This window comes from Tachysurus fulvidraco, chromosome 24 (genome assembly GCF_022655615.1).
Source record: "Tachysurus fulvidraco isolate hzauxx_2018 chromosome 24, HZAU_PFXX_2.0, whole genome shotgun sequence".
NCBI classification, from domain to species: Eukaryota; Metazoa; Chordata; class Actinopteri; order Siluriformes; family Bagridae; genus Tachysurus; species Tachysurus fulvidraco.
The window spans coordinates 7,221,943-7,238,043 of NC_062541.1; the positions used below are offsets into that span (position 1 = coordinate 7,221,943).

General features: G+C 37.0%; 1 protein-coding gene across 1 annotated transcript; it reads left to right on the forward strand.

The window, feature by feature from the left end:
- Window positions 1-11,085: 11,085 nt before the first annotated feature.
- Window positions 11,086-15,244, forward strand: galr1a (galanin receptor 1a). The gene is made up of 3 exons (XM_027175682.2): window positions 11,086-12,015; window positions 12,713-12,778; window positions 12,931-15,244. Exons 1-3 carry the CDS (start codon window positions 11,254-11,256, stop codon window positions 13,246-13,248), a joined length of 1,146 nt encoding a protein of 381 aa, XP_027031483.1. The 5' UTR covers window positions 11,086-11,253; the 3' UTR covers window positions 13,249-15,244.
- Window positions 15,245-16,101: the final 857 nt, after the last annotated feature.

Sequence of the window (16,101 nt, forward strand, 5' to 3'; positions counted from 1 at the left end):
TTACATTATATTCAGGTCTGGGGACTGGGATGGCCATTCCAGAACATTGTGCTTGTTCCTCTGCATAAATGCCCGAGTAGATTTTGAGCAGTGTTTTGGGTTCTTGTCTTGTTGAAATATCCAGCCCTTGTGTAACTTTAACTTTGTGACTGATTCCTCAACATTATTTTCAAGAATCTGCTGATATTGAGTGGAATCCATGCGACCCTCAACTTTAACCAGATTCCCAGTACCGGCACTGGCCACACAGCCCCACAGCATGATGGAACCTCCACCAAATATTACTGTGGGTAGCAAGAGTTTTTCTTGGAATGCTGTGTTCTTTTGTCGCCATGCATAACACCCCTTGTTATGACCAAATAACTCAATCTTTGTTTCATTACTCCACAGCACCTTATTCCAAAATAAAGCTGGGCGTTTGCATACCTCAAGCGACTCCGTTTGTGGCATGTGTACAGAAAAGTCTTTTTTTGCATCACTCTCCCATACAGCTTCACCTTATGCAAAGTGCGCTGAATTGTTGAACAATAAACAGTGACACCATCTGCAGCAAGTTGATGTTGTAGGTCTTTGGAGGTGGTCTGCTGGCTGTTTTTGACCGTTCTCACCATCCTTCGCCTTTGACTCTCCAATATTTTACATGGCCTGCCACTTCTGACCTTAACAAGAACTGTGTCTGTGGTCTTCCATTTCCTCACTATGTTCCTCACAGTGGACACTGACAGTTTATATCTCTGCAATAACTTTTTGTAGCCTTCCCCTAAACCATAATGTTGAACAATCTTTGTTTTCAGGTCATTTGAGAGTTGTTTTGAATCCTCCATGTTGCCACTCTTCAGAGAAGAGTCAACGAGAACAACAACTTGCAATTGGCCAATTAAATATATTTTCTCATGATTGGATGCACCTGTCTATGAAGTTCAAGGCTTAATGAGCTCCATTAATTGTGTTCCAATTAATCAGTGCTCATTAGTTACAGGTATTCAAATCAAAAAAATGGCAAGGGTGCCCAAATTTATGCAACTGTCTAATTTCGTTTTGATGCATATTGCACATTTTCTGTTAATCCAATAAACATCATTTCACTACTGAAATATTACTGTGTCCTTCAGTTATTTGATAGACCAAAATGAAATTGCTGATCCAAACACCCAAATATTTATAAATGAAAAAAATCATGGAAATTGTCAGGGGTTCCTAAACTTTTACATATGAGTGTACTATGTAGTGCATGTCAAATAAGAACTATAGCAAACCTAAAGAGACTAATAAGACTTACATTAAAAAAACACAAAAACTGTATTATCTAGACAATATTTTTCCACCAAGAAATAAAAATATACTCATTTAGCAATCTGAGCCGATACTTTCTCTCTCCTTTTATAGCTCTCTCAGTGGCTCTATAAATGGAGCGCAACATGGCGTTTGTTCTTTCTGTCATGCCTACAGAGGCTCATCTGTTGGGTGAAGGGCTTTCTATCTCTAAATCGCCCACAAATTCTTCGAAGATAGGGTAGCAGGAATGCAGAGAGTGGGAAGCCTGCATTTCAAGTACCGCTGTACAATAAAGACGGCAGGCTTTGTTGGCCAGAGAGGGGTGAAAAGGACAGTAGAGGAAACAATACCAGCCATGGAGTAACGTTTGTAAGGCACAAACACTGGAGATGGCCCAAAACCATGATAAGCATTTGCGCCATGACCATAACACCCACAGAGCAGCTCCAAAAGGATTCACAAGGCAGTTTGGACTTCAGAAACTTTGGGCTTTCTGGAGCATTTTCCCGTTAGAAAGATTTAATCTGTTTTGTGTTGAATGGATTGAGTAAGGAATTGGGTTAAAAAAACAAAACAAAAAAAAAACAATATGTTGTAATGAATCTCATAATAGACTCTTGTCTATGAGAAGAGGTTCCAAGTAGACCAAATTTGTACTTAATTATAAGAACCACTAAGGGGATTGTCAAAGATAAATTTATTATTTGACACTGAATGTACAACTAATCATTCATTAATAATTTATTATTAATTAAAAATTATTTTTTAATTTGACTTTTGCTGATCAGTCTTCTACTCACCTCTCTCTCTCTATCTCTCTCTCTCTCTCTCTCTCTCTCTCTCTCTCTCTCTCTCTCTCTCTTTATATATATATATATATATATATATATATATATATATATATATATATATATATATATATATATATAATCCTTGCATACAAATAAAAAAGAAATGATGCCGTTACAGTATTAACACTTCTATGAAATACCCATGCACATTCCTGTAGCCAAAGGAGAGGAATGATATTGTTGAAACATGAAACAAATGGCAGCATTATGCTGACATCCAGCGTGAAAGTGTTTGCCAAGTGTTGATGGAATCGCTGGCCCTCACTAGGGAATTAGCATTGCCTTGTTTACCAGTCTAAGGGGCCAATAAGGACATGCATTCTGACCTCAGGCACCATAGTAGCAAAGTATATTTTAAGCCACATGGATTCCCACATGTTTAGTTAGAACTTTTGTAGGGAAAGATTTTTCATTCATCTGAAACTGGACGTGTTTAATCATGTCACTCTTTATCATTGGGGAATCCAATGTTTGAATCTTAGGTTAATTAGGTTGATTGTGGATATACATTGGTGGTTGTAATTCAGGTATTTAGGTCTGAATCTGATGCCCTTTAGTAAAATAAATAAATCTACCTTTAAATAAAATTCCAAATCTCTAGGGATCTACAGTTACATTCCTGAACTCTAATTGTAATGAGTCTGTCTGTGTCTTGCTTTGTTTCTGTCTGCTGTCATTCCCTGCTGTTAATTGTTGGCCCCGTCCACTCATTTGTTACTATGGACATTAATTGCACTCAATCTCTTCCCCTGGTGTTTTGTCTTAGAATTTGATTGTCCCCGCCTTGTGATTGGTTCTTATTCACTATATCTACTCTGTTTGTTCACTTCTCTGGTGTTAGTCGTTGTTGGTGTAGTATGGTGTCTGTTCTCGTCCCTGTTCTCGTCCCTGTTCTCGTCCCTGTTCTCGTCCCTGTTCTCGTCCCTGTTCTCGTCCCTGTTCTCGTCCCTGTTCCCTATTCTGCTCAGTGTTCTGCCCTGTTTTTGCCTGCTTATCTGTTGCTTGTTTCTTGTTTTGGTGTATTAAAAGTTCAAACTGCATTTGGATCCTCACTCACCTGTGTCTAATCATGACACTAATCTGGTTAGTTTTACTCATAATTAACACTAACTATAGAAGGAATTTGAATGGTTTTCAATTTTTGGTTAAATGAATTCTAGTATGGCCTTGTGACGGGTGGGCTTGTCTACCAGGTTAAAGGAATCCTCAAAGCACTCTTCCACTGTTCAACAATATTCCCAGTAGATGTCAATACTCCATTCACTTAGCAGATTTCCTGCATGGAGTTTTGTTCCCCTTTTGAGGCCCCAAATTGGTTTGCCAGATCATCTTATAAGCCACCCAAAGGCTTTTTTAATGGTCTCTCCATCTATCCCATGGGAGCTTTCTTGCACAAATGATGAAGACAGTCAGCCCAGTGTCAAACAGGGCATAGCAGCTGATCCTGTCAAGTGTGCATGTCCTCTGTTGACCATGCCAGCCCACTACATCATTCTTGTAAAGGAGCTGCTGATATAAACCCATCATAGTGTACCTCCATTTCAGTTATTTCCCAATTATCCCCTTCAGACAACAAGACCACCGCTAGGTCCAGGTCATGCTGTACCTTTCAGAAAAATCAGGGTATGCCTGCCTCACCAGGATTTAAAGCTCAGCATGCAACATCCACAGCCTTTCCTCTTTCTCTCTGCAGCTGAACTGGCAGCAGGGATAAAAACTCACCCACACTAAATCCATGTTGAATACATAAGGCTGCCCATGCTCTGCCCATGTCCAGTAGTCTCTTCAATGCCTTTGTGTCTGCCCAGCTAGGCTCAGTCAACAATCACACCACTGGTGTTGCCATTTAGTCAGGAAAGCTTGATGTCTCTTCAAACAATCCCTGTGGCGTTTACTATGGGTATGAATATGAGCTAAAGTTTGAAAAAATGTAATTCCTGACTTAATACATTTTAGAGGAAGCATGTAGTAGTCCTCACAATCCACAGCTGGTATGATTGGTAAGAGCAAGTTATCAAATTCAAAAACTAGCTCTCTTATTCCCAAACACAAGAGCACAAGAAGTTTGGTGGTTAGCCAGAGATCAATAAATAATTAATAAACAATTAAAAAAGATCACAATATTATGTTATTTAAAAGTTTGTAACTTCAATCTACCATGCATTATTTTATCATTAACAATTTATCAACAAACAAGGCTACCAATACTCTGTTGAGCCCCTCTAACATAAATCATGTATCTGCCTTAGTGTTATCTAAATGACATGGAGGGCGATTGTTGAACTGTAAAATGTGAGGAGAACTACTAAGTCCTGGGACTGGAATTCTGTTCAGCTTCTGAATTGAACTAGATATCCATCATCAATAATGATTTGGGTAGGAGTTAATGGAGAAAGGGATGGAGCAGAGGGTGTGGAAACTTCATTAAACTGGTTGGAAAAAAAGGAGAGATGGGAATATTAGGCAGTTAACTAAGACGGAGATTCGGGTGTTCCCTTTATCCAAACTTTTATAGCTCTACACTGTAGATGGTGAAGATAATATTTATAGAAGGATTATTAAGGTATAGAGTACAATATTGAGAGTAAACTATGATGCTGTAGACAGGATACTAATACACAAAACCATATGTACAGCGGAACCAAACTAATGAGATATAGAAAAAAATATCTAAAAAGTTGTCTTGCCATAATGTCCCCTCATCCCATTTTGGTACTAATGTTGTTTCATCTAATCAGGAATACTTGGAAGCTACAGATGGTCCAACCACATACTGCCTTTCCACATACTGTAACATGTCAAGGAAGTCAAGAGGATTGCAAAAACTGTAGAAGGAAAGTGTCTCCCTACAGGCTGCATAGGACCTAGGTTGCACAATGTGGCTATTGTGATGGAGTTCATGCCCTTGTTTGTTGCTCTACACTTCAGAAATGCTCTCAGAAGAATATAATTTGAAACTGTGGAATAATTAGATTAGGTTTAGCGCATTGTTTATAGAAAGTAGTATTTTGAAAGAGTTTTCAGAAAAGGCTGAAAATAAAGGCATTTTAGATAAAGAATAAAAAAGTTGCTTGCTTTTAATGTGAAGCTTTATGAATTCCTTTGGTTCTGAGCCAGTATTTCTTTAAAATATTCATCATTATGTTCTGATAAAAGAAATCTAATTGTAATTATTGAAAAGTACAAGATGTGGCATGCTGTATAATGTGTGTTTTATTTTTAATCAGATATTTTGGCTATAGTTTGTAATGGTTGTGGTTCAAAATTGCTTTTCCTAAGAATGAATCCAGGATGATCTGGCTTGGTAGTGTACTTCTATATCAACTAAGAAACCAACCTGTAGTGTGCTAAACTAATTTCTATTTGACTGTCTGATATGTCTGGGTCCTGTGGGTCTCTCCTGTGCATTAATCACATTTTCTTTAGAGAGGAAGATATATAGCCGCAGAGCATGAGCTTCTGTGGGTTCAAACATAAATCCATTTGATGTAATCAGAGTCAGACCTGTTTCAGCTCTATATACACTTGTGAGATTAACCCTTTATATAATGCTATTAAATAAGCATTTAGTATTACTCCTTATATAGCAACAAGCTATTGAATTATGGCAAGCAAGAAAGAACAATTGCTTGGGTGTTTCTCCACTTTTCTATTCGTCTTCTATCTAGGCATGAAACATTATCCAGAACAATAGAGGATATAGTTTGAACCCTGCTAGTTGATTTGTAATTCAGAGAGACTCCCTCACTCCCTCATCTGTTCAGCAGAGGTTCTGCACCATCACATCCCTATGTGCTCTCGTTAGAAAACACTCCAACAGGTAATGAAGCAATACCCAGCAGCCATCCCGAGGCCATTTCCGAAGCACTGCTTGGAATAGAAAAAAGTAAAATCATAGATGAGACCCTTAGGAATTGAATATTTTCCATAGCAAAGTTAGAATGTCTAAGGGCAATGAGTTTTAGATTAGTAATACTATCATTAAAATATCACCACTATCTATGTATGTAACAGTATTTGCTCCAGATATTCCATATTCTCTTCTCACCATGAGCTTCATATCTAAGCAATGGCTGCATGAAACAAAAGAAAAACAAATAATGCAATTGTATCTGTTGATTTTAAATAATTTAATAATGTATTGCAGAAATTGTGCTACATCTAAGCTACATTTATGGTACATTGCATGGTGGTGTAAATTCCACAATCCTTAAAAAAATGTTATTCTGCAAGTTCGGTAGATTTTTCAGTAGCGACGTTTAAACTAATGTAAACAATATGAAGTTATAAGGAATATTCACCCAACAGATTCTGGTATTTAAGAGGTTAATGACTGTATCTTAATATTATTTATCTATTTATTTATTTATTTATTTGTTTGTTTGTTTGTTTGTTTGTTTGTTTGTTTGTTTTGTCATTTATTTTTGTGCTAATTTTGTATTTTGATTTCTGCAGTACATGTCTGCTTCATGGTTCTTTCCCGCATGATTTCATTGAGGTTTTTGTCATTGTTGCAGCCAAAAATGCTGTTTTTTATTCTGTAAAAATCTAATTGAATTGCATGCAATGGATTCTTCTTTTAAGCTCCTTTCAATGAAGATGCATACTGTATGTATTTATTTTTTGTATGATAGCTGTACTCATGTTTGACACAAGTGAATCAAAGTAGGCTTTGGGTGAATTTGTGCTGTGATGATATTTTTCTTGAACCAGTCATTTTTCTGACTTGTCTTGACCCAAGTCTGCAGAGGATTTGGCAAAGATTGTAAGCTCCCCCAAATAATGCTGATTGCTTGATTTTGCTTTGAGTGTAAAAGTGTTAAATCCTGGAGGTTTTGATAGTTCAACATACTCTCGTGTTTGAAAATTGGTCCAAAATGCTGAACAACTTTGAACATATTATAAAACACATATAATAAAACTAATAACTGGTTTTGAATTGAGATTAACCACTTTACAGCACATACAGTAATGTGACATGCGAACCATTTGCAGATTGTGTCCCAAGACATTTACTGTATTTGCAGTGAAAGAATTTTTCTTATTATAATCTCTAATAGAATGTGATCACTAACACAACATTTATCTTACTCACAACACAAAACTGTTTTCACTTGGCATATCTTTGACATTAATGCACTATACCACAACATGTTTCTTTTTATGTCATACCATTTTCTGCACTGGACAGAATTGTAGCAATTAATCTTAATCATGTAGTCTGATATAGAGAGCACATGCTATAGTGTTCAATAAAAATTTCATTGTGATTGTCTCATACAGTGTGAATTGCAATATATGAATTTTATTTACAGTGTAAAACTGGCTTTACGTTTTGTACCAAGGGTAAAAGTTCAAGGTTTAGGGTTTAAAATAAAATTTTTAGAGAATTTAGCAATCTTACGTATTCTTACTAGAGTACACTAATAAGCTTCCAGGTTTTCAGACACTAAAAGAGCAAACCCACCAGTAGAATATTGGGAAAATATTGGTGGGAGGGTGGACAGGGACAGGTAGAGTAAGCACAGTGACTATTGCATTTGCATTGTACACCTTGAGTTGAGTGTACACTATCATTGTAGTTGAGTTGAGTGCCTTGAGGCTTGGATGCAGAGTACAGACAAAGCAGATTGTCGCTGAATCACTGTCCATGGTACTGAAAGTACTGTATGCTTGAATATATCCATCTATGAGTAATGTCCTTTATAATGAGCATGGATAAATTTTCTCTGATTCACTTGACCCAGAAAAACATGATCAGCTTCTTTAGCTGTGATCTGTGACACTGTTTCTGTCTTTTTTCTGTAACACACACACACACACACACACACACACACACACACACACACACACACACACACACACACACACACACACACACACACACACACACACACACATTCACACACACACTGTTCTGTTCTCAGGGAGGCATCTGGTCACCATGGTAACCTCACTACCTTAAGCCCAGCATCAGTAACATGTGGAGTTAAAGTAAAAAAAGAACAAAACAGGAGACATTCTCTTATTAACAGATACATCAGACTGGCAGTTTAATGTTTCTAACTGCAAAGCCTATATACTATTTCTCATTCGATTACATTTCCAAGGTTTTTCCACAAGCAAAAGTAAAAAAAAAAAAAAAAAAGGTTCCCTTCTAGAAATACTGATTGGTCTGTATCTAGTTAAAGATATCTAGTCTGTAGCAAAGATTTTAAGCACGTAATATGCAATTATTATTTCATTTTAAAAGCCAGTTAATTCAGTTTCAGTCCTACCAAAACACAGGCTTTGAAGAAATATGAAGGACTTACATTTTTGTTAGGAGATTCAATCAAACTGACACAATCAAAACACTCATTGAAAGAAGAGTCAATTACATAGCATACTCAGTCTTTAAAACTGTCTTTGCCTAATAGCTTTTTTATTCCATGGTCCTTGTAATAGCCATAGTGGAACCAATTAACATACTTGTCTTTCTGTTATTCAGCTTTTATCAAAACTGCTGTGTTGTAACTGGATCATACACTGAAAAAAATGTTTATGTTAGCGTTTTAGTCTCATGTTTTTATCTCAAGGTTTCAGAGAAATGACAGAGATCAATACACATGGCAGTTTAAAAGACAAATTCATGTCTAGATGAATTAAACATATAATGATGGGGGAAAAAAGGCTTTTTTTCAAATAAACTTGCCATTCATTCTTTCATCATTTCAATGATTCAACTACATCAGTGGCATTTGGCATAACCTTCCCCAGAGTGGGCAGTGGTGGTTCAAGCTGTTAAGGTTCTGGGTTGTTGATCAGAGAATCAAGGTTCAATGAATCCAATTATGTTATGAGAAAAACAGAACAACTGAAAGAAATAGTTCATTAATTGCACATATTTTAAATTGCTGTTTTGCACACTCGCTTAAATTGTTCTTTACGCAACACATTTCAATCCCTCACCCAATTGCTGCTCTAAAATAAATGCATATTAGTTTGCATTAACCTGTGTTTACAACCCTCTCTTGCACAATGTTTACAACTCTATAACTTTGCACAATGCTCTGTACAACATACAAAATGCACAAAATGCTGTCTTGTGTTTTTTGTCTTGTAGTGTTTGTATTGTCTGTCTGCACTGTCTTTTGTCTTGCAATGTTTGCACTAGGTTGCACATGTTGCACATTATGTGGCTAGGACAACTACTTTCAATCCTTAGCTCTGTCTTGTCTTAGTAGCTCTGTATTGTTTTATGTAGCACCATGGTATTGGAGGAACGTTGTTTCAACACGTGTACTGCGTCAGCTATATATGGATGAAATGACAATAAAAGATTCTTGACTTGAAATGCAGCTAATAGGCTCAGATAATGAAACAGTTCACTACATAATTCATACTGCTTTTGACTGGATGTCCCTCTCTTAATAAAGAGGGCAGTTCCACTGATAGCCTATACATATTCTTTCCACAATGGCTTTTAGGTGAGGTGATGTGCCTTGAATCATGAGTAGATCTTTTCTTTCTTTTCCCATCTCTGTCATCTTACTTTTGTCCCTTAACATGTTGAAACATTTTGACAAGCATAACACGAAGTTAGAGTGTGTAATCCTCTCTCTCTGTCTCTCTCTCTCTCTCTCTCTCTCTCTCTCTCTCTCTCTCTCTCTCTCTCTCTCTCTCTCTCTCTCTCTCTCTCTCTGACTTTCTCTCTCTCTCTGACTTTCTCTCTCTCTCTCTCTCCCTCTCTCTCACACACACACACACACACACACACACACACACACACACACACACACACACACACACACACACACACACACACACACACACACACACACAAACACACACACACTTTTTAAATGTATTTTTTTATATCAGGCACACGTATGCCTAAATAATGCTTATAAATAATTATTCCCTACAGAAAGTCCTCAGCCATAGTCAAAGAACGCCGGCTCATTCAATTGCAACTCCACAGCTTACCAGCATCATCCTGCTTTTTAAATGTATAATAAAAGCTTTATTTTTGAGCATTTCATGCTTTGGTTCATTCTAACCCTCTCACTCTTATTAGTCATCCTAATTAAAGCCTGCTGTGCTGGAACTGATATATAACACGTCAAAAAACAAAAGCAGAAACAGTAAATGCCAGCTTTAATAAATTCTACAGCTCTGGCTTCATTATGCATGAAATAAGAACACAAGTGCTGTCATACACTGATGAGAAAACATGAACCAAAAAAGTAGCTCAATGTCCACTTAACCGTGAAGAATTAAATTAAAGAGATTCTAATGTAATATTTATATTAGTGTAGAAACCGGGAATTGTTATAAGGTTTAATTTTACATTTAAAGAATGCTCATTTTTAAAGAACACATTGAGGGCAATTCAATCATTTGTAAGTGTCAGAAAAGAAAATTTAAGAAAAAAGAAAAAGCAAAACATATATTCAATATTACAAAGCAGGTGAAACAATCACACACCACTATTCATGACTAACGTTTGCATTCCAACTGACTTACAGTGCAGAACTATAATAACTAAATATTGTGCCACTGTACAGAAAATAATCCATGTACTGTTACTTAATGTTAACATATTAACACAGCTGTGATATTGCACACTTGCTGTGCTTAAATAAACATCTCCCTGAATGCTCTGACTGGTCTTAGGAATTGAGAGTAAACCTGCTTTTCCTGAGCTAGCCATGGTTATGCTGTTCCATAAGTTCAGCTAGATATACCAGAGCTGAACCATTTCAAGCTTAACACATTATTAACACTGAAACAGAAATGCCAGTTAGTGTAAAAAAGTCAAATTAGAGTGATGTGATCAAAATAAATTCTAGAATATACACAGTTTACAGAGAGTTCATTGATTTTTGATTTTTTAGTATGTTTGGAGAAGTTTGAGGCCATGAGAGGTCGTGTTGCTTAGCGTGCCGTCCTCTTGGTAGCGCCCATATTATGACATCGAACTGCGCCGTTAGAAGCGCGCGCATCCAGAGCGCACACCGGCGCGCAGCAGACACACTTACATGACAGTACATTTCTGACTGATTATCATAATTTTTTTTGTTCTTAATTTTTTTGGGTATATATGATAAGGAAGCGCTATTTGAAACTTCTGTAATACGCGTGAATGCACGCGAGCGCATTGAATCTCCGGCGCGCGCTTTGGGGAAATCCACAGACAAAACCTAGACAAATAGAGATTTTTTGTGCCGTGTGCAGGACGATCATGAACATATATAATCTTAGTGGTGGAGGTAGTGTTTCGGAGAGTCATGCAGACTCGGAGACGCCGGGTAAGTTGCTGTTTGGTATTGGTACGGACAATCTGGTGACGTTGCTGGTGTTCGGGGCGATCTTTGCGCTCGGCGTAGTGGGAAATTCGCTGGTGATCGCCGTCCTGGTGCGGCGCAGAGCTGGTCCACGACGCGGCACCACCAACATCTTCATCTTTAACCTGGGCGTGGCTGACCTGTCCTACCTGCTTTTCTGCGTGCCTTTCCAGGCCACCGTGTACATGCTTCCCACGTGGGTGCTCGGCGCCTTCATCTGCAAGTTTGTTCACTACTTTTTCACCGTGTCAATGCTGGTGAGCGTGTTCACGCTGTCTGCGATGTCCGTGGACCGTTACGTGGCCATCGTGCACAGCCGGAAGTCCTCGTCTATCCGCGTGGCGCGGCACGCGCTTCTCGGTGTATTGGGCATCTGGGCGCTCTCGTTGGCCATGGCCGTGCCAGTCGCTTACCACCAGCGCATCGTGGAGACCGAGGATAACAGCACGTACTGCTGGGAAGTGTGGTCTGATCCAAAGAGGAGGAAAGTCTACGTGGTGTGCATGTTTGTCTTCGGCTACCTGTTGCCCTTAATCCTTATTTCGTTCTGCTACGCAAAGGTAATTATTCTGAATGACCTTTTTTTGCAGTTGGAACAGTTTCAGTATATATGTAATTATAGATTACAGTTGTTTTGCATCATTGTGCGTAAAGCACAGATGAACATTAAAGTAAAAGTACAGCTTAGTAACCTGGGAGTCTAGGATCATATATACATTTCACCTATGAGCATGAATATCCTCGTGCGACTTGCAGGAATATGTGAATATGTGAATTTCAAAACGTTTTGTCTTGAATTAATAAAAAAGCTGATATTATGTTATTAACATGTGATCACTGGTGAAAAAAACAACATGCACATGCCCTACATAGGAAAAAAAATAACGTGGAAAAACAAAACCACATTCAAAATATCTGAAAATTCCACATAATACATAATGTTTCTAAAAATCAGATTTGAAAAGAAATCTGTATAATGTGATTTCCCATACAAGTTTCCATACGTGTGTGACTGTTATGCTGCAATTAACATTTTGAGTTTAATCTTATAAAAAAAAGTTCAGCTCTAGATTCTATTTACAGATCTGATTTTTTTTTGTTTGTTTATTTACTTGTTAAGTGTTGTTGTAATGCACCAGTTTAGATATGTAGGCTACCTGACATAAAAGATCAGGAATATACTATCTTTAGTAATTTAATTATATTTTGCCATGCTTTTAATAATGAAATAAACGTATTTATTCTATATGGATGCAGGTGTTGAATCATTTACACAAAAATCTGCGAAACATTTCTAAGAAGTCAGAGACATCGAAAAAGAAGGTATTAACAATTCTAAAGTTTGCATCTCATTTCTCTCAGTTTTATTATATACTACAAAAGCAAACCTAGTTAAATAATTAAACTTGGAACAATACAGTGTAGATAATATTTCAGTATGTCTTCTCCCTCACTGTCCACTTGCTTGTCCTCAGACAGCACAGACTGTTCTGGTGGTGGTGGTGGTCTTTTGCCTGTCCTGGCTGCCCCATCACGTGGTGCATCTCTGGGTGGAGTTTGGTTCGTTCCCCTTGAACCAGGCATCTTTCCTTTTCCGTGTGGCTGCTCATTGTCTGGCCTACAGCAACTCCTCAGTCAACCCCATCATCTACGCCTTCCTCTCAGAGAACTTCAGGAAAGCCTACAAGCAGGTGTTTCAATGCCATGTGGCCACTGAATGCCCAACACCAGATGTTCGTGAAACAAGACATAAGATGGAGAAAGTTACACCCACTAACTGCACCACAGTTTAACTTACTACACCCTCTGGTTTGACTTTTTGCTCATTTAGCATTGGAAATTGCTTCAGGCACAAGCGGCAGATGTAAAGGAAAACCTGTTTCTTTTGCTGTCCTGTAATCAATCAAGCTATTATGATTCAAGAACTTTCTCATTCTCATTTACTCATTATGATCATCCAGTATGATGGAAAATATTATGCTGTATTATGGTAATAAGTGCTGTGCAAGATGCAAATATGTTTTTTATCCACTTGTTTTCTGGACCTTCATCTTCTGAACTTATTTATGCCTTCAAATCGGTGTTTTGCATTTCAGACTTTAAATCAGACTGCAGACTGCAGAACATTTCAGCTTGCTTGACATGTAATTAGTCTGTGTAGATAATTATATCTATAGCATTAATTCAATTATACTTCTAGCACATATCCTTCACCCACTACCTGATCTGAGGAGTTAGAAGCAAAAATGGATCAGCAAGCATGCATGGGCTTGAACTGGGTACATCAACATTCACAGAGAGAAGCTGGAATAGATAAAGAAGCTACGCTGTTAAAAGTCTGGAAATACACTGGATAAAAAAGAAATAAAATGTAATATTTTCACTCTGTTTCAGATAAATATTTTATGATATGATAAATAATTACATTTTAAGTTATGTAAATGAGTTTAAATAGTTCACCGGGCGCATTTAAAACCCATCCAGAATCATAAATTGTATGTTACAGTAATCTGATGAATGGTACCTAAGCAAAAGGGAAGAGAAACACAGGTGAGGGCAACCTTCATGACCTTGGATGATTCAATGCTTGTATGCATTCACAGACATAGTGACGCACATGAGAACTTGTTTTTTACTGGTTTATACAAGCTCTGCATGTCAGACATTGTGCTTCCACAAAACAGGCTGGTGTTTCTCTCCTCTATACTGTAACTTTGTCATGATTTTATTTTTCTCTCTGGCTGAGTAAATTATTTCACTTACATTGTTATTGAAATAATTCACTCTCTGTGTTTCATAGAAACATTTATTTTGCTTTTCCACATTTCATCATCGTCCTGTATGCTGTACAGGTATGTGTTAATGGAGTCCTATTCAACACCACTCAAAAGTGACTACCAGTAATCTGGCTGTTCTTCTCCTGTGATATGCTTGCACAAAAGATGCAGATTCATTCATAGCATTTGGCAAACACCATTATCCACAGTGACTTACATTTACCTCATTTGTACAATTGAACAGTGGAGGGTTAAAGGCCTTCGTCAGAGGCCCAGAAATGACAACTTGGCAGACCTGGGACTCAAACTCACAACCTTTCTTATCAGTAGCCCAACACCTTAACCACTGAGCTACCACAAGAAGTAGATTTATGAGTATAATTCATTTATATAGTCCCTATTACAGTTAAGTTTGCACTTTAATTATTAAGCAAATTCAGCAAAACTAAAATAGAAAATAGCACAATCATATAAAGTTCTTTTGTTTTTGTTTTTTGCCTAAGGTAACACATTAAATATATAATAAACCACTTCCTGTCTGTCTGAAAACAAAACAGAGGGCTTCATATGTTCTGCTTTATACAGTATGTCAGTATTCAACTAAAGCTGAGAGAACACCAGCTTACTCAGTGATTCTTCAGTGCTTGGACCTGTAATAAGCAACACACAGTATACAGTATATTACGCAATGTTTATATCACATAAAGCTTTATAATGGATTATAAGAAAAAATAATTTCAAGCAACAACAATAGCACTAGAGCCAAAATCTCTATAATTTTAAAATTAATCAAAATAAAAAGAGAGAGAGGAAGAGAGAGAGAGGGAGAGAGAGATGTTATATGGAGGTTATACCGTTAACTTAGTAATTAAAATTATTATCTTACATTCATGGTTTGTATTATATGAAATTATTTTAATTTATTTAAAGAAAACAAGAAGAGTGACATTTAATCAAATTGTATAGTGTTTATAGATTGTAATTACTTTTATGTGTCTAATGTGCAAAAAAATAAAAAATAAAAGCAACCTGTGTATCATTTATTCTTTATTTTAATGTGCAAGTCTAAAACAGGATGTTTTTTTTTTTTTAAGGGGGATTTTCAATTTAACATTCCTCCTAAAAGCATGCTGAGATGATTGTGGATAAGTGTAATAGCTTTCTTCAAAGCCCATTTTGTGGCTGTGTGTGTAATGTCAGCAAGACGTGTACTAGCTCAACCCTTTTCCTTTTACAAGAACAGAAAATCATCAGTTGTAAGATTTGATTAATATAAAACTGAGACTGGGATTGTTTCTGTTTGTGTGTGTGCGTTAGACAGAAGTCCAAATATTTGTTTAACATTTTTATAGATATGTATAATCCTTCAAAAATAATTCTCACAAATAGCTCCTCCACAGAGAAAATGTGAAGTAGGTGTTATTAAAGTGTTTTTTTTTCGATTCATCTTGTTTAACATATTGTTAAAATATCAACATTCTGATGTAAAATGTATGTTTATTTTCTAATAACCCATGCACAAACAGAAACAAGACCAATAAACAGATGAAAAAAGCTCAACCAATTTACTAGGTTATTACTACCAGAAAGCTTTATGATAGCTAGCTAAAAAAAATTAATATCAATTATAATAATAATAAATAATAGTGAACTACAGTGTAGTATCAGGATGTATTAACTCATAGAGACCTGTTACACATACACACACACACACACACACACACACACACACACACACACACACACACACGCGCGCGCGCGCGCACACACACACATTGTTATTTATTAAAACATATATTCTGGCTAATATGATTGAATATGAGTCGTGACCAGGTCAGGTGTGTCGTCTCCGTTAGCCTGCTCTTGATG